Source organism: Puma concolor, chromosome A2 (assembly GCF_028749965.1).
Source record: "Puma concolor isolate L17-30 chromosome A2, mPumCon1.1.hap2, whole genome shotgun sequence".
In the NCBI taxonomy this organism is placed as follows: domain Eukaryota; kingdom Metazoa; phylum Chordata; class Mammalia; order Carnivora; family Felidae; genus Puma; species Puma concolor.
Genome location: NC_141668.1, coordinates 149,965,853 through 149,983,689, shown reverse-complemented (window position 1 = coordinate 149,983,689; position 17,837 = coordinate 149,965,853). Strand labels below are relative to the sequence as shown.

Genomic DNA, 17,837 nt, shown 5'->3' with positions numbered 1-17,837 from the left:
GAGGTTGGAGATTTTCTCAGTATGGTGCCAAACACAAAAGGGGTTTGATAAAAGCTTTTTGGCAATGGTGTTAAGAGTTATAAAATTTCTAAAGATGATACTGACAAAGATCCTCTACACAGGAAGGAAGAACAAGAAAATGTGTTTTGAATATGGCCAAAAACATTTACTCTAAACATAAGGAAGATCCTTCTGATTATAAAAGTAACGTAAGAATGGAATAGATTATGTAAACAGTAGCCTGCCCCGGCTAGTGAAACAGCAAATGCCCCCGCCTTGAAAGATCATTTCCTTTAGGACAATAAGCCTAGCCTGGTGGCTCCACATCGACATTAAAGGAAAGAGAGAAGAGAAAGGCTCCGAGGTGGAAAGTAGAACACAGGAAAAAGGGTGTGGGGCCGCAGCCTGGCTGGCCTAGGATTTTGACAGGAACTGTGGTAGGTGGCAAACAGGCAGGCAGGAAAATGCTATGAATCCATACATGCAGCTGGTAAATGGGATTCAGTTACCTCAGCAGCTTACCTGTTATGGCCAAAGAACACACATCTTAAAACACCAATGAACACAAACATAGAAGAGAGAGTGTACTTTCTAAAATTTAAATTGCAGGGGCGCCTAGGTGGCTCGGTTGAGCGTTGGACTTTGGCTCAGGTGGGATCTTGTGGTTCATGAGTTTGAGCCCCATGTGGGCTCTGTGCTGACAGCTCAGAGCCTGGAGCCTGCTTCGGATTCTGTGTCTTTGGATTCCGTGTCTCCCTCTCTCTCTCTGCCCCTCCTCTGTCCGTGTGCGCCCTCTCTCTCTCTCTCTCTCTCTCTCAGAAATAATAAATGAATACACTTTTTAAAAATTAAAAAAAAAATTAAATTGCAGTGTCTAGGGGCACCTAGGTGGCTCAGTTGGTTAAGCATCTTGACTTCAGCTCAGGTCATAATCTCGCGGTCCGGGAGTTCGAGCCCCACGTCGGGCTCTGTGCTGACAGCTCAGAGCCTGGAGCCTGCTTCAGATCTGTGTCTCCCTCTCTCTCTCTGCTCCTCCCCTGCTCATGCTCTGTCTCTCTCTCTCAAAAATAAATAAATGATAAAAAAAAAATTGCAGTGTCTATTTAGTGAACACTGATTAAAGACATAGGTCAGGAAATTTTAAAATGTTATTCTGCACACTCTTTGGTTTAGTATTTTCACGTTTAGTGCCCCTCTCTAAATTAAATCAAGCCTGAAACCATTTACTGGCAATATCACTTCCATAGTCCCTTTAAACACTGTAATCTTAGTATGGGATTCAGATACATGAAATGACCACTAATTTTTTTGGGAAATTAAGAAAATAAACCCAAAGAATATTACAACTGATCGTTTCCAGTTACAGACTTCCTATTCTTAAATAATGGCAGCTCTAAGTAAATAAAACAAAATTGGAAGTCACACCAGGGTTTGACGCCTGCTGTTAAGAGTTTCCTGCCACACAGTACTTGCTGCTCCCAAGGCAGAGCTTCCCCTGGGGGTGGGGGTGGGTCGCTGCAAGTGATTATGGGTATGCCAAATGTTGGACCTGTCCGACCCCTAGTGGTCTATTCACCCCAGTGTCCCACACAGAAATGATCACTTTTATGTATCAGAAGGGACAACAAAGGTTGGGAAGCATGGTCCCTGGCCTCCAAGGAGCTGAGTTCCTGTTTTCTGTGCTCCCAAAAATCCACATTTAGGGCTTTGGGAAACAGTTCAAATAGTAGGTGAGAAAAGAGGGAACTTCTTTTCTCTCCTTTCCCTAACTTCTCTGCTATATATGTATTTTTCTGCCGATTTACTAACAGATCATCCAAACCAGGGTTGTAAGGCAAATGCCCATGATAGTCTAAGAGACACAGGGTGTGGTGGGATCCGTGAGGCTGTGGTGGGATCAGTGAGGCTGTGGGGGGCATGCCCTACCCAGAGTTCCTGACTATCAGTGCTTACAGGGATGCAGGTGCTGTATGGCCATACAGCCACTTTGTCATAAGAAGGAAAGGTAGAAATCCAGGTGTCTGTGTAAAATGTCATTTTTAAATGGTAGCAAATGCTTATCCCATGCCTTTCTGTTTAAAAAAAAAAAAGTGCCGAGCATCCCTGGAAGTAGTGACTTTGTAAGTAGCTCAGATCTGCCTGGACCCTCCAGGGGACTGAACCTCAGTCTTGAGGTTTATTCTGCCTACTTCAGAGTGGCTTCAAATCTTCTAGTGGTTACTCTGCTTCAAAATTTTTTTTTTTTAACTTTTGAGAGAGAGAGAGAGAGAGAGATGGAGGGAGGGAAGGAGAGGGAGAGAGAGAGAGAGAGATGGAGGGAGGGAGGGAAGGAGAGAGAGAGAGAGAGAGAGAGAGAGAGAGAAAGACAGCACGACCGGGGGAGGGGCAGACAGCGAGGGAGCCACAGAATTCAAAGCAAGCTCCAGGCTATGAGCTGTCAGCAGAGAGCCCAACGCAGGGCTAGAACTCATGAGCTGTGAGATCATGACCCGACCCGACCTGAAGTCAGACGCCCAACCGACTGAGCCACCCAGGCACCCCTGTTTCAATTTTTACCTCCACAATGAACTTCACTTTGTAAACAAGAGTATACATATATATAAAGAACACATTTCTGCCACTTAGCTATAAGTAATTGATGCTTTTCTTTGCGAGTTCTCAGAAGAGAAACTATTAATTATCTAAAAGAGATAAATGGTGCATGCATGGTTAACTTTTAAAATATTTATAATTATGGTAATACCACAATAAAAAACAAAGATAAAATTGCATTTTACCTGACAACTCTACTTTAGGGGGGAAAAAAGCCAGTACTTAGTGAGATACACTAAATGAATCTGCTTTGGAAATTCTGAAATGTTCACGGACTTACAAAGTTAACCAGAAGATACTTGGCAGAGGCCCTACTAGAGACTCCACTGGAACACTACAGGCTCTATTAGAACACCAAACAGTGGCTGCAACAGAGAGAGCAACAGAGACATTTGAAATGTCTGACCTGACAGCGTCACCAGGTCAGCCTTGGGGTCTCAGTTACACTCTATGTTTTCATGGTGTTTCTACCTCCTCAATCTACTAACGTGGCAACAGCAAGGCTCTTTCCTTATCTTTGTCCAGAAGGCCAGATTAATGCACTTGCCACAGGTCCTTTCTCCTCCACTGATTACGGAATCACACCAACCACAGCACTGCTGCTGCAGATGGCGAACACCGCCTGCCTTTCTTCAGGCTGCTCGAGAAGCACTGTGCTGCATTCAAAGATCACAGGGAATGGACTGTGGAGCTTTTAGAATTGTTTATAAATTCCTCTTTCAGTGTGGAGGTAGAAGTCACATTTTTTGACCTGACAAATTGTAAACTTCTCTTGCAAGGACACTTCCTGCACTGTGCTTGGAGTCTGAAGATCTGTGCAAATGCCAGGAGCCACCTACCATCTCTACTGTTCTGAGTCTTGCCCTTGAACTGAGAAAGGGCAAGCAGAGACAAAAAAAAAAAAAAAAAGTACACATTACAGTGTTTCTTCTACTAAAACTTTCCATTTGGCAGCTGTATTTTCAACACTATGGAAATGAATCTCCCTGCCTTTTCTAGTGATCTAATTTTAATTAAAAATGCTCTCTATCAAGAGACTGATGCCCGATATAAAGGAAAAGTTGTAAGTGAAGCGGAAACAAAGAGGTACTTCTCACAGACTTTTGGAGGTAAGTTCTTAAAAATATTCAATAGTAATAACGTTTTTATTTTCACTTGCTTGTTACAGTGATTTGTTGTTGTTACGCAGGTTACAGGGCAACATACTTTGCTCATTTTTCCAAAAGTGCTTTTGGATTATAGAAAACATTTAAAAAAATGAAAAGTGTCATTCAGTGGGAGATCCATGCCCTGAGGTGTTGGATGCAGGAAACGTGAATAACTGTCCTTGTTTATCTTTCAGTAAAAAAAAAATGCAAAGTCTAACATACACATAAAGTAAAATAACCTTTTTTTTTTTTTTTTTTTTTTTTTGGCTAAAACCACCATCATACATTGGTCTAAGGAAGGAATAAAGTCAGGTCTGAGAAGACAAAATCTAGACTGTGTATTTCTTCTAATTAATGGATCAGTGTTGCTGCTAAAAATGACCAGGAAAAAACCCTAAACATGTAAATTCCTCCACAGTCTCTGGTGGATCAGATTTTCACTAGTACTAGCCTAATCATTAAAATTTATAGCTGATATTTCTAATCACAGATTTTAAATCATTAAGTTTTACCATTAATTAACAGAGCTGTTTTAGGAGTAATAGTCATAGCACTGGATTGATATAGTAACATATTTCATTAAGAATCCTGACCCTTTCAGAAAGGTAGAGTTCTAACACAATTTAATGACTTCTTGCTTATAATTTTTCTAAGAAAATGCAACAGAACCTAAGGATTAAAAAAATAACTAAAATTCTTTAAAAGTACCTTATAGTTTTAATCGAAATGGTATATATAGCGCTTGGTAAAGTGCTTGGTATATGACAGATGTTCATTAAGTATCACTGTATTAAGGTGTATGTCTGAGTTAAATAATCAGCTTGTTTGTTTAAAAACAGAGTAAAAGACAATACCGAAATAGTTTTTGCAAAAGGAAATCACTGAATGCCAGAATTGACTTTATAGAGCTTATTGGGACCACAAACCTTTACTTTAATGTTTTCAATGAACCAAGTTACGATGGAGACTGTCTTGCTGTAACAAAGAGAAAAACCAATTTTGCTTACTTTTACTTTTTTGTTGATTCATATAATACCAAATTTTGGATTAAAAAAAAATTGCTCAGAACCCTGTTTACAGAAAATAGTCTTGGGGCATTCCAAAATTAAATTTCCACGGAAGTGGAAATCAAAGGACTCCTGACACTGGTCTTAGGGAAAGCGTTTTCTAGAAGAAACAGAGTAGTAAGCTAAGTTGCGTGTAGCAGGGGCTTGCCAAATGCTTGCTGAAGGAATAGTGGGTAATAGAATCATGATCTCCTCACTGTAGAAGAGTGGACTGTCGAGATAAGTATCCTGTGAGAAGATCAGAAATGTACAGATCCTATATCTGCTTTTTCAGAGGCCAGTCTCTAAATGGAGAGTAACTGTCCTCGTACCACTTACTGGATACGACATTCTTCTTAGCATTTTATTTAGATGTGATGGGAAAGATTTTAAACTACTGACACAACATTTTATTGTTTCTGAGTGTATTCAGATCTCTTTATTCCTGAATAAGTTTTGTTATACTATGCTTCTTCTAAGAAACCATACAATCTAAGTCTTAAACATATAGGCAGAAAGTTTTTCATAGTGATTTGTTTTTAAAAAAAACGTGTTTCCTACATTTAGTTGCAATATGTAAAAAATATATTGATTATTCCTAATATTGCCCGATCTGTCCCCATCCCCACTCTTTTTGTTGTTGTTGGATCAATCAGGTTATGGGGGAGAGTTTTTGCTGTTGATTTCGTTCTATCCTTCTAGTGAAATTTCTTTGTTCTGCAGTTAATTGCTACTCATCTGTATTTTCCTCCAACTTAACCCAGATTTCTCTTTTTTCTTAACTTCTTGGGCTGGGTGGCCTACATATGGTTATTTTTATAAAATTCTAATATGTATTTGAAAAAAATGGGGGCGCCTGGGTGGCGCAGTCGGTTAAGCGGCCGACTTCAGCCAGGTCACGATCTCGCGGTCCGTGAGTTCGAGCCCCGCGTCGGGCTCTGGGCTGATGGCTCAGAGCCTGGAGCCTGTTTCCGATTCTGTGTCTCCCTCTCTCTCTGCCCCTCCCCCGTTCATGCTCTGTCTCTTTCTGTCCCAAAAATAAATAAACGTTGAAAAAAAAAATTTAAATCTAATTCGGGTCGACGTTTAAAAAAGAAAAAAAAAAAAAAAGAGAAAAAAATGCAAATTCTCGAATTGCTGGAAGCAGGCAGGGTTCTTTATATGCCCGGTAGATCAAGTTTAACTGTACTGTTTCAGTAACTCACAACCATCTGCTTTATCTGTCAATTACTGAGGTGGCCTGTTAAAATCTCCCCCTATGATTATGGATTTTTAACATTTGATATGTGTTTCTGGCATATACTAGGTATACATATGGGATATGGGATATCCCATATGGGGTAGTTTTATCTTCTAGGTAATTCATTCCTCTTCTCATTATGTGGCAACTTTAGCCCCTGATGTTTTTCACCTGAAATCTATCAGGTATGATTAGCACAGCTGCAGCAGCTCTGTTCGGTTAACAGTTGCCTGATAGATTGCATTCCATCCCCTTACTTTCAATCTTTCCAGGTTTTGAGTTTTAAGTTTTTTGAAAACAGCCTTACTCACAAATTCTGTATCTTCATCCTGTCCTACAATCTTTTTGAACTGGCAAGTTTAGTTCACTTAACATTTTGTTCTAGTTACTGATTTATTCATGTCATTTTATGTTGGGCTCTCTATTTCCCGTGGTGTTCATTCACTTCTTTCCCCATCCTGGTTTGCGCTGGTTTAAAAGACATCCTGTTTGTTTTGCAGTGGTTACCCTGAATCATTTGAACACAAACAGCTTGATTTAAGTCTATGGTTAATCAATTTATCTATTCTTACTTGAGTCTTGGGATGCTTTAGGTTTGAAGAGCTTTTACCTTAAGCTATTAGTGTCTAGTATTTTTGCTTCACCTTTTTAAAAAATATTTATTTTGAGAGAGAGAGAGAGAGAGAGAGAGAGAGAGAGAGAGAGAGAGAGAGAAAACATGCAAGCAGGGGAGGGGCGGAATGAGACAGAGGAGAGAATCCCAAGTAGGCTTCCTGCTGTCTGCGCAGAGCCCAAGGTGGGCTTAATCTCATGACTGCAAGATCATGACCTGAGCCAAAAATTAAGAGTCGGGTGATTAACCCACTGAGCCTCCCCACCATCCTGCTTCACCTGTTTAGCACCTCTGCTCACGTCAGTCATTTCACTGTTTTATACAGTCCATGCTTACTTTGACTCACCACCTCCTTTTCTTTGCTCATTATAGTTTGTAAATTTCATTTCTTACTTCTGTACTCAATTTTATTTCTGAACCAAATTAAATACAATTCAGAATTCAGTTGCACTAGGAGCATTTCAAGCGCTCAGCAGCCATGTGCGGCTAGCGGCTATTGTACCAGGCAGCACTGCTTTAGAAGCACCTTCAGAAAGGGGCTGCTGGAGGCAAAAGTTCCGTTTTTGTTGAAAAATGTCTTTATTTTGTTCTCCTGAACTACTGAAGTGTGGGTTGTTTTTTCCTCAGTACTCTGAAAACATTATTCCTTTGTCTTCCGAACTCAGGAGCTGCAACTAAATATGCTAACTGGTGCTCTTTGTAAGTAATTAGTCTCAAGTAGCCTTTGGTTGCTTCTTTTTGTGATTTCTACTTACTATGCTTGGTGCCTTATTTTACTGCCTAAATCTGATGTTCATGTCTTTCAAGGATTCTAGAAAATTCTTAGTTGTAATCTCTTCAGATACTGTCTCTCTTAAACCTATTTTATATTCTGAAATTCTTCTCTGTTACATGCTAGACTTTCCAAGCCTATGCTCTTGGTCCCATTTTCCATTTCTTTTCATTTTTTGGATGAATTCTGGAGAATTCCCTCAGATGTCCTTTTCCATTCTTCAATTCTCTTTTCTGTTGTTACAAATTAACTGCTGAGTCCAGGCAGAGTTTATTTCAATAATTAAAATTTTAAGTTCTAGGAATTCGACTTGGTTATTTTTCAAAGCTACCTGTCACTTTATTTTATACATGTGACATTTACATCCATTAACGTCTCTGATCATTTCATTAACTAAAGTTCCTGGGAAGGTATGGCTAATCCTGTTTGTTGTGTTCTACCTTTCACTGATTGTGAATTATCTCCCTGTAGATAATGCACACTCCTTGTGAATTATCTCCTTGTAGATAATTACTCCTTGTTAGTAATTTTAGACCAGGAGGCTTATCAATGAGCTCCCTGGGCAATCTGGTTGTCCCTCTAGAAGAATTTTGCATTTGCTTTTACCAGGTGTCCTAGGGTACTCACCAGCTGAGGATCAATTGTTATGTTAGTTTTTGGCCTGGGTAAGAAATTATACCAAATGAATGGTATAACCTGAACCCCAAATCCTGTATGAGAGAAGGCTCATGGCCACAATTTTCAGGGGGAGACATTTTCCCTCTAACCACCGCCCATACTGAGACAGATAAACTTGCCTTGTCCTCCTCTTTGATTGGTGGGCTATCTTTCTGATTCATTAATATGTAGCGCATTAGGGGACCTGGCTGTATGTATGTAAAGGTGTCTCAGCTCCACCTCTCCACCTGTGAGAGTTCATGGCCTTGTCTCCTGGCCCCGTGTCACTGTAATGGGGTCCTTACTGAAGGAGAGCTCCATACATAAGAAGCTCTAACAGCTGGCAGCCAGTGTCAGTTTATAAGCTCCTCACTTCAGCCCTCAGCTCTCACTCTGATGCTGGCCACTGAAATGTCCCCTATTCTCTTTTTGCCTAAGCTATGCGTTTAATATTTTATACAGCAATTCTAAATGTTTGTAGGAGGAAGGTTTTCTGTCATGATACTGCTGGACAGGAGTTGAAGGAGATTTACTTTGATGTGCCTCTGCCATGGAACTCCTGGAAGTTCAGAGTCTCCAAAGAATGGTTTTATAATACAGTTGGTAACATGGATTCTCTTTACAAATGAGAACAGAAGATCAGCAGATCAGTAGAAACGCATATTTACACAGCAAAAAAAACTATGTTTCTTCAACCAATCAAAAATAAAATTAAAACTATCATCACTGTTTTGGGGGCATCTGGGTGGCTCAGTCGGTTAAGCGTCTGACTTCGGTTCAGGTCATGATCTTACACTTTGTGAGTTCGAGCCCCGCGTCGGGCTCTGTGCTGACAGCTCAGAGCCTGGAGCCTGCTTTGGATTCTGTGTCTCTCTCTCTTTGTCCCTCCCCTGCTCACGCTCTGTCATTCTCTTTCTCAAAAATATATAAACATTAAAAAAAACTAAAAAAAAAAAAACAAAAAAAAACTATCATTAGTGTTTTTTAGGAAGAGGTGTCCACAAATAAAACACCTACCTCAATCCCAAGTTTTAGACAGGAGGGTGCTTTGCGTTCCAGTATACTGATCAAAATGAACACTGTGACCCACTGACCAGAACTGCTTCTGTTGAGAGCTTTAAAAAATTTGTACGTTCTAATATTTCTCATTTTTAACATGTATAGATTTTCAACTTATCATACCTCAGGCTGTCTGGTAATGGCCCCTATAACATCCGAAAATAATATCTGTAAAGACAAACAGAGTCTCCAGCTTGTCCTGGTGCTAGTTAGAAGGGATGTGAAGAAGGACACTACGGGCCTGGGTTATAAGAGAACCTGGATAATATTAAAATCCCTTACAACTCTTCCACTTTTTAAAAAGATCACTTGGCTTGGGTCCAAGATGGAGACACAGTCTATAATATTTTATATTTATAAGTGCCTGACAAAATACCTTCATGTATATGATGCTCTTTTAAGATAAGCAGGTCAGATCAGTGGTTTACATGATTTATTCAAGGTTACAGCCCGAAAATGGCAAAGCCTAGAATAGAATTCTTTTCCGAAAATTATATTTCATGCCAAAGGAGTGTTACCATGGCAAAGCCACCCTCAGGGATATCTTCTGCAGCCTTTGTATCTAGGAATCACTTATAAATTTTAAAAAAGAATGACTAAATGAGAGGCATAAAAATCTAATCCAAATTCAGATATGGCACAACAAAAGGGTGTGTTTGGAGCATGCTTTACATCTCTTCTGTCCATTATGGTAGCCGCTAGCCACATATGATTACTTACATGCAAATTGGTTAAATTAAATAAACTAAAAAGGAAAAGAAAATGTCTTGGTAGCACCAGCCACACTTTGAATGCTCAACAGTAGTCACAGGTAGCTGGTGGCTGCTCTATGGGATAGGGCCGATACAGAGCATTTCCATTATTCCCATTATTAGAGTTCTAGTTGACAGCCTTGCTCTAGAACGTGGATTGATGAAGTTAAGTAATTTTATTGTTGCAGCCATCCAGAAAGAACACGGGCTTTGATGATCTGAATTCTGCCTATGTCACTTACAAACTTGTGACTCTTGAGCAAGTTTCTTAACTTCTCTGGGACTCTTGTCTCCTCACTATAAGTCAGAAATAAGGTGTTAGGAACTACACCTTTGCTTAATCAATTACAGAATCTGCAGTCTTCCCAACCCTCGCCACAGCCTCATAGGGGTCTCATGACTGCCAAAAGGCCCTTTGATGAGTATAGAATATACTACTTCCAGAATATTCAACAGAATCACCAACCTAAACCCTTGGCTAGTGTAGGCATTTTCTCTGCAAGATTTTACCTTTTCCTTGTGGGGGTGGGGGTGGGGTGTTGTATAAATCAAAACTAAAAAATAAAATAAAACAAAACAATTTATTTAGAACTGGGAAAAATGAGAGCTCAGTTTTCTAGTAACTCCAAAAACTGACATGAGTGAAAGAAGCTGGATCTGAAGGTATAACGAGTGAAACGGGTCAGTGTTTTAGTGATATTTCCCACAAGACAATGCCAGAAGAGCAGCCACAGAATCAGGTATAATTACCTGTATACACAATCAGACACTAATTAACTTTTTGTTTAAAGAACAAATCCCTTAACAACTCAATAGCTTGCAGCCTTGACAAGACTATTCTCCACATTTGAGACTAGGTAGACAAAACATAGACCCAAGAGAGGCCATCACACTCCCAGAATCACTTCACCCTGCCTTGTCACTTCTCCCTGATACAGCTGTTCCTTTAAATACCTTCCCCGAGCTCCTCTTGTAGACTGTTTCTAATACACCCACAGAGTTGTACTTGACCTTTTCAGGCCTTTCTCTAGTCTGAAAACAAGCTGATGTGCTCTTGCATTTCTAATTAGCAATACCAGAAACCATACAGCCCTTAGAAAATAATTCAGTGCCTCAACTAACTGGGGAATTGGACAACTTTGGTTAAGTGAGTTTTCTGTTCAACTAAGGAAACCTTTGTTTCAACTTCTTGTTGAAAATCTTTCTAGAATAAAATGCATTAGTGTACCTTTCTGCTTGAGAATATTCTAATTAACGTAATAAACACTCCTGACGATTTAAATTCTTACCATCACAACAAATTAATCTAGGATACTATAGTGGGGTTAAAGTTACAGCACATTTTTATGGTGACGTCAGGTTGTACTCCAGGTATCTGCTAGATGTGCACAAAAAAGTCTGATCTACCTTTCCAGATAACCGAGGCTCTGATTAGTGAAATTCTGGTTAATCGTGATTTAATTCTATTTGTGCTATGCTGCACTTTCAACTCCACAGGAACCTTTGCTTGTGAAAGAAATACTATGATTCACATTAGGCTTATGCTAAATAGTTATGAAATCCATGGGTCTCTGATAATTTTCCAGACTACTTTCAAACTTTTGTTAGAAGCAATAGCTAGATTAAGTTTCCAGGTAGTAAGGAGCAGAATTAAGCCAATTTCCCTTAAAAAAAAAACCAAAAAACTGGATCTGTGTTTCGCTGTAGAATCTTCCCTTTAATAGAAAGTTCAGCACAAAGAAAGCTGCCATCTGAAGTAATTCTGCTGTTAACATTAGTTCCAGTATGTCCCCAGAAATTAAATCTCAGAGAGGAACTTTCTGGACAAATAGTTCACTGCAAAATCAAGAGACTCTATTTCACTCAGATACATAAAGTGAGCTGTGGAGAAGAGTTTGGGGCTTCTGTCTCTGAAACAACATCCTTTCTCACTGAGGGAATTAAAAGCTGCCTAATTTCCAGAGCTACTTCTATTTTACACTGAAGACATTCCTTCAATACTAGTTACCGCCCAGTCAAGTGAAATCCAAAGAGTAACTTGTCCTTTTTAAGTGAGAAGTAACATCTCTCTGGCAATCTCCTTGGATGATAGTGACAGTTGCTCTGCTACCACAACCAGGTCTGATCTACCTACACTCAGTGCCAAACACACTGCCTTTCTTCTGCCCTCAAACACTCATATCTTCAACACCCATACTGAAATACAGGAATTGAGGTTACTTTTTAGTATCTTACTTCTTGAAAGAGCTTTGTGGACTGTATGCAACCATTCTGAGGAGTCTGTAAAATGCCTGAAAGGTCTCTAGAAGTCGCTCTACAACTGAGTAGCTGCCACTTGCATCTGAGTCACAGCTGACTTAACTGCCTTCCTGCCGTACGAGGGTTACTGTATCATTAACAGTGAGTACAACAGCTAGTGGCCCAGAATTTGGACCCAGCAGACACTCAATAAACAGACTGAAAAATAACACTCCCAGGGCAAAAGATAGTACTTGCTTTAGGGATAGAAATATCAGTATCAGTCCCCATCCTGTATCTCTCAAACTAAGTTCTATTTCTGTTGTTCAGGGGGATGGACAGCCAATAATTGAATGTCACAACCAAAACAAAGGGTGAAACTTACTTTCATAAAACAAACAATAGGAATATAATGTAATGCTATTATATGGAATAGTTTATTTAACTAAAACAATATAAATGTTACTGTATACAAAAGTGTATACTGTTTCAATTTTAGAAGCTCAATTTAAAAGGCTTGATCTTACTAAGAGACTCATTTATAACCATAAGAGCATAGATTATGTTTTTTATTATTAACTTGCAAATCCAAAAATAGTGTGATAGAAACTAAAGTCACTCAATTTTAATTGTAAACATATGAACCATAATAAGACAGATATACTTACAGCTTGCATTTCTATACAGAAGAAATGGTTCATGGAGCTGAAATTCCAAATCTTTATTCACTGGTTCAACCAGATTGTGCATATTCAGTCGATTCACAATGGTAAAACCATGGTAAGGTGAGGCTGACCTTAGATTTGACAAAAAAAAAACAACAACAACAACAAAAAAAACCAAACAACCCTGTAGTCACTGTTTAATTCACAGAAATGTTATCTACTTCTTTATTTCCATTTCAAAGAATAACTACATTATTGCATTACACAATATTGTTAGCACTTAAAATTGTAAAAAAAAATTTAAGACAGATCATATCCCTCCTCTTCTCAGAAGTTTCCAAGGGCTTAGTCCCTCAGACTGAAGGCCGATGGCCTTGCTAAGGCCGCCAGGACCTTGGCTGGTATGTGTCCTCCTTGCCTTCCTCTCCTCTGCCTCTTCCCTTGTTCTCTTGCTCCAGCCACACCGAGCTCTTCACTTTCCCTACAGGAGAGCACTTCTACCTAAAGACCCTTGCCTGGAACACTCGTCCCGAATCTAGTTATCTCACCCCCTGCAAGCTTCTCCTCAAATACCACTTTCTCAGTGACACTTACCTAAGAACTACTCTTTCTCAGTTCCCACCCTGCTCTCAAGTTCAATACCTCCAGCCCACCTCTTTTTTCCCATACCACTTATTATTTTTTATATTTACTGTCTTTCTCCACCAGAATGTAAACTCCACACAAATAGGGTTCTTGTTTTTTTGCAGTTGTATCCCAAGATAGATAGCCAGTAGATGTTTAATAAACATTCGCTCAACAAAAATATCACTTATTTTAAATACGGTACAGACTTGGTTTTAGTATAGACTGTCAACCATAACAATCATGATTGTTTCTTACACCAAACAGGTCTTTCCACAGTTCTCCTGAGTCAGACAGAAAATGCCTCGAATCCTATAATAACAAATGTCCTTGGTTCTCCTATCAGGGTGAGTCAGTACATGACCCTTTAGACACTCCTCACATGTATACAACATTTCACAGTTTCTCATTCATTTCTCTGTGTACATGGGAGAGATTTTAGAATACTACTCTATAGATTAGGAAATAAACTCAGAATGATTAAGGCTTTTGTCCAAAGTCACACAAATAATGTGACTAGAATTCAGCTTTAGGTTTTCTGACTCCAAATCCAGGCTTCTTCTAGACTAAGGTCTCTGCAAAGTGATATTCTGACACTGTGGCAGACCTTAATCCAAGGCACATAAAATATTCTCACATTTCCCAAATAGTTTCATTGGTTTCCTTTTGTTAGGATCAACACTGTGTAAGCCTCTATGAATATTATTAAACCAAATCATTTATTATACTAAACTTCATATTTTCTACAAACAGTGGATCTGTACTATTCTGTAACAGTAAGGCCAGGAAAGTACTTTCCAAATATCATAGATACCGAGGCTCTAACTACAATGAGTTTCTAGAGATTTACATAGGTAATAAAGAATAATGAAGTAGGTGAAGGATAAAGGCCTTTTTTTTTTTTTTTAAAGGAGAAAGATGAAGGGCAGGGAACAAAGTGGCAAAGACTAAAGAGCTGCTATAGTTAATATGTAATATCAAAGCACTTACATACAAAGAAAAAAACAAAGCAGTGTATTTGGACAAGATCTCAAAGCCATACACCAGAATTTAGAGAATATTTGACAAATTCTTGTTAATTACCATCAATGGAGAAAGGCAATCCTTAAAAGATAACTCCTAATACAAAAAGGTGGGGAGGACCAGATGTCAGTAATAATTCCTGCTGAATCCCTCTGCTTTAGAAACCATGGGAAGGAACCTGCCCCAGTCAGAGCAAGACCTAAGGGAGATCCAGAAAAATAAGGACTCATGACTATCCTTTCCTGTCAGTTACAGTTAGAACACAAAAGTTGCCTAATAAAACAAAAGCTGTAGTTTGTAAACCAATCCTATTTTACATAATGACCTCTCAGAAAAGTTGAAAATATAAAGTGTGCAACTGAATAATCCAGGCTTTCTAAATGACTCTCAAGCTAAAATTACACATTACTAGCTCTGAATCATAGGAAGGCTCAAAGAAGGGACATAACTTGGTTAGAATCTCACAGCTACAAATGGATGAATAGGGACAAGCAGGAAGGTTCCAAAGACAAACGTACAACAACGCTGACCTTTATAGGACACTATTCACCATTAGATTAAAAATAGACATGTATCATTTTTTTAAAAAGCTTACCTTCGATATACAAATAAGGTCCCTTCTATATCAGTCTTCTCCTATAATAGACAATGAGTCAATTAGTTTTTTTCCCCCATACTTCAACCCCAAATGGTCCTAATGGAGAAGAAATAATTCATGTTTAAAATGAGCTTATTAATTTTAAAATTACTCACTTGGGAACAGGTCAAGTAACTCTTTTACTCCACAAACTACTGTTACCAGTTTCTTTCTTATCCTTTCTATGCTATTAATGCATACTAATGTATACACAATGTTCAATACAGCAACATGTCTATTATCTGCAACATTTTTCTTTTTAAAATTAAAAAAAAAATTTTAATGTTTATTTATTTTTGAGAGAGAGAGAGAGAGAGCGCAAGCAAATGGGGGAGAAGCAGAGAGGGAGACACAGAATCGGAAGCAGGCTCCAGGCTCTGAGCTGTCAGCACAGAGCCTGACTCGGGGCTCAAACTCATAGACCACGAGATCATGACCTGAACTGAAACCATTGGACGCTTAACAGGTGCCCCAAAACACTGATGATAGTTTTAATTTTATCTTTGGTTCATTGAAGCAACATAGTTTGTGAGAAGTTACAACTCATTGTAAAATAACAAAGAAAAAGTTTTGCTTATGTTCTATGTGCCATTATCCAAATGAATGAATAACGGCAGCTTATTTTTCAATTCAGATTATGGCTTGCATTTCATATGTAAAGCAGGACTCCACAATTAAAATTCCACAACATTGAAAATCCGTGAAAAACTAGAAATAAAAGCTTGTTAGTCATAAGTTCCTGCCCCCAAGTCTTCACCATTTGTCTGCAATTCACAGCTCACAAATTTATATGCAGACCAAATAAAGTAAAATGATTCAGAACAATTCAAACTAAGGCAATGTCTAAAACAGCTACACTAAAAAAAAAAAAATTCTATAATTTTGTTCTTTTTGACTTTCCGTATCTCCTTCTCTTCCAGGAGGTAAAGGAAAGAAGATAAAGTAAAGCAAGAGGATTCTGAACACTTTCTTCATCTGAATTAAGTGTTTATAAATGTCAAATCATTCTTACAAAATTATTGATTAAATATAACCTATGTTTCTGTTTTATACCTTAAAGAATATATTACAATATTTCAGAGCTTTGTTAGTATAAGCATTTCATTTCTTACTGAAATGTGAACATTAGTCATTTATGAACTCAATCCAACAAACATTTACAGATTATTTGACAAATGTAAAGCCTAAAGCTGAATGAGCAAATTACTGAGGGTCAATTACTAGAAAACTGGAAATTATATTACTTTTAAACAGGGGTTCACAAGTCAGAGAACAGATTGAATGTAACTTTTCAGACCCCCTCCCGTGCAAAAAAAGCCAAAAAGTACTTAGTCTGAAGGGAGCATTCAGAGGTGACATCACCAGCAGCACAGCTGGAACGAAACACATTTACAGGGTCTCTTTTCCAAAGGTTTCAAGGGAATCCAATTAACATGGAAGCCCTTTTCCTAAGTGCCTTGAAATCTTTCCCAAAACTCTGGAAACAGAGTGCAGTTAGATAAAAGCCGGATTTATCCCCACCACCTCCCTTCCAAGAATTGAAACTAATTGGATTTCAAGCTTTAAATCCAAATGACCTCTATGAAGGGGGCTCTTATTTACGTGCTTGTTAGGGGAGAGCACGGGTGTTTACAGATTATGTATATGTACTTTACCTAATAACCCTCACAGCTTCAAACGCAATCTTTCAGGTATCTTTCTGACCCCACCGTTCTCATCCTCCAACACATCTGCAAAGAAGGCAGATCGCCCATGTCCCCGGACCCGACCCCATGGGACTGATCCTCCTGCAATCTTCCCCTCTATCGGCTTTTCCCTCGGGACGTCTTGGGCCTACTTCTCTCGCTCCTCTCTCCCAATCCTCGAAGCCCCTGACACCTTTCAGGGACCGGCCTGTCTCTTCTCCAGTCCCTGGCCTCTCCTCTGCCGCCCTGGCCTCCGGAATCTTCCCCAACCCAGGACAGTCCGCGCGGTCCCTTTAAGAGGCGGTGGCCGGGCGGGCGACCTCAGCGGCCTGGCCGCACTCACCCACTGGTTGGCCTTGGGGCAGAAGGTGTACAGAGCGACCTGGCCCGTGAGGTCTGCGATGCTGGTGATGTAGGGGTCGTGCTGCTTCAGGGCCGCAAGGCTCATCTCCTGCCCAGCTCGGCTCAGCGACTCCATCTTGAATTCTGGAGCCGAGCCCCTCCAGCGGGGGCGGAGTCGCGGGCAGGATGGTGCCATCTAGGCGAGGTTCCCCCAGCTGCGTCAGCACCCTCAACTTCCGCTTCTCCTCCGGGCCTCGCGGCGGGGCGGTACAACAGCTATTAGGCTCCGCTGCGTCCACGGCCCGGGCGCCGGGTTCCGGGACCGTCGGGCTCCTAGGGTCCGGCGTGTCTTTGGCGGCCGAGCTTGCCGGCGGGGCGCAGGCGCATCCTGTACTCGGGTTAAAATGTCCTGTCGGCGGGATCGAGGCTGCCCTCGAGCTTTCTTCGGGCTCCTGCCGGACGAGGCAGCAGGCCGACGCGGGGGCAGCCTGCGCTTGAGGACGCGCAGGCCGGGCCGCGGAACGAAAAGCCGGCTGTGCCTGTGCGGCACTCCACAGGTCGTGGGGGGAAAGCACCGAGAAGCTGGGAGCAGGGAGGGCGGTACCCTGAAAGTCGCCCCAGGTCTCGGATCTCACTGGATGACTATCGCCAGCAATTTGGTGTCTTTCTGTAGGAAAATTTTGAGAAAAGCCAAACTAAGCCTCCTGTAACTACACAGGAATGTCTTGTGCAATTCACTTTTGC

General features: G+C 40.2%; 1 protein-coding gene across 2 annotated transcripts in view; it reads right to left on the bottom strand.

Moving 5' to 3' along the window:
• DCP1A (decapping mRNA 1A) overlaps positions 1-17,319 on the bottom strand; it is a 58,434-nt gene extending 41,115 nt beyond the window's left edge. Inside the window, exons 1-3 of one of the 2 annotated variants that reach the window (XM_025915732.2) lie at positions 17,095-17,319; positions 15,025-15,065; positions 12,786-12,913 (exon numbers count right to left, since the gene is read on the bottom strand). In XM_025915732.2, coding sequence (XP_025771517.2) covers positions 12,786-12,913; positions 15,025-15,065; positions 17,095-17,289 — 364 coding nt within the window. In that variant the 5' untranslated portion in view covers positions 17,290-17,319. Of the gene's footprint in view, positions 1-12,785; positions 12,914-15,024; positions 15,066-17,094 lie in introns of those variants that run through there. The other variant, XM_086697930.1, reaches the window with a different exon arrangement.
• Between the last annotated feature and the right edge of the window lie 518 nt (positions 17,320-17,837).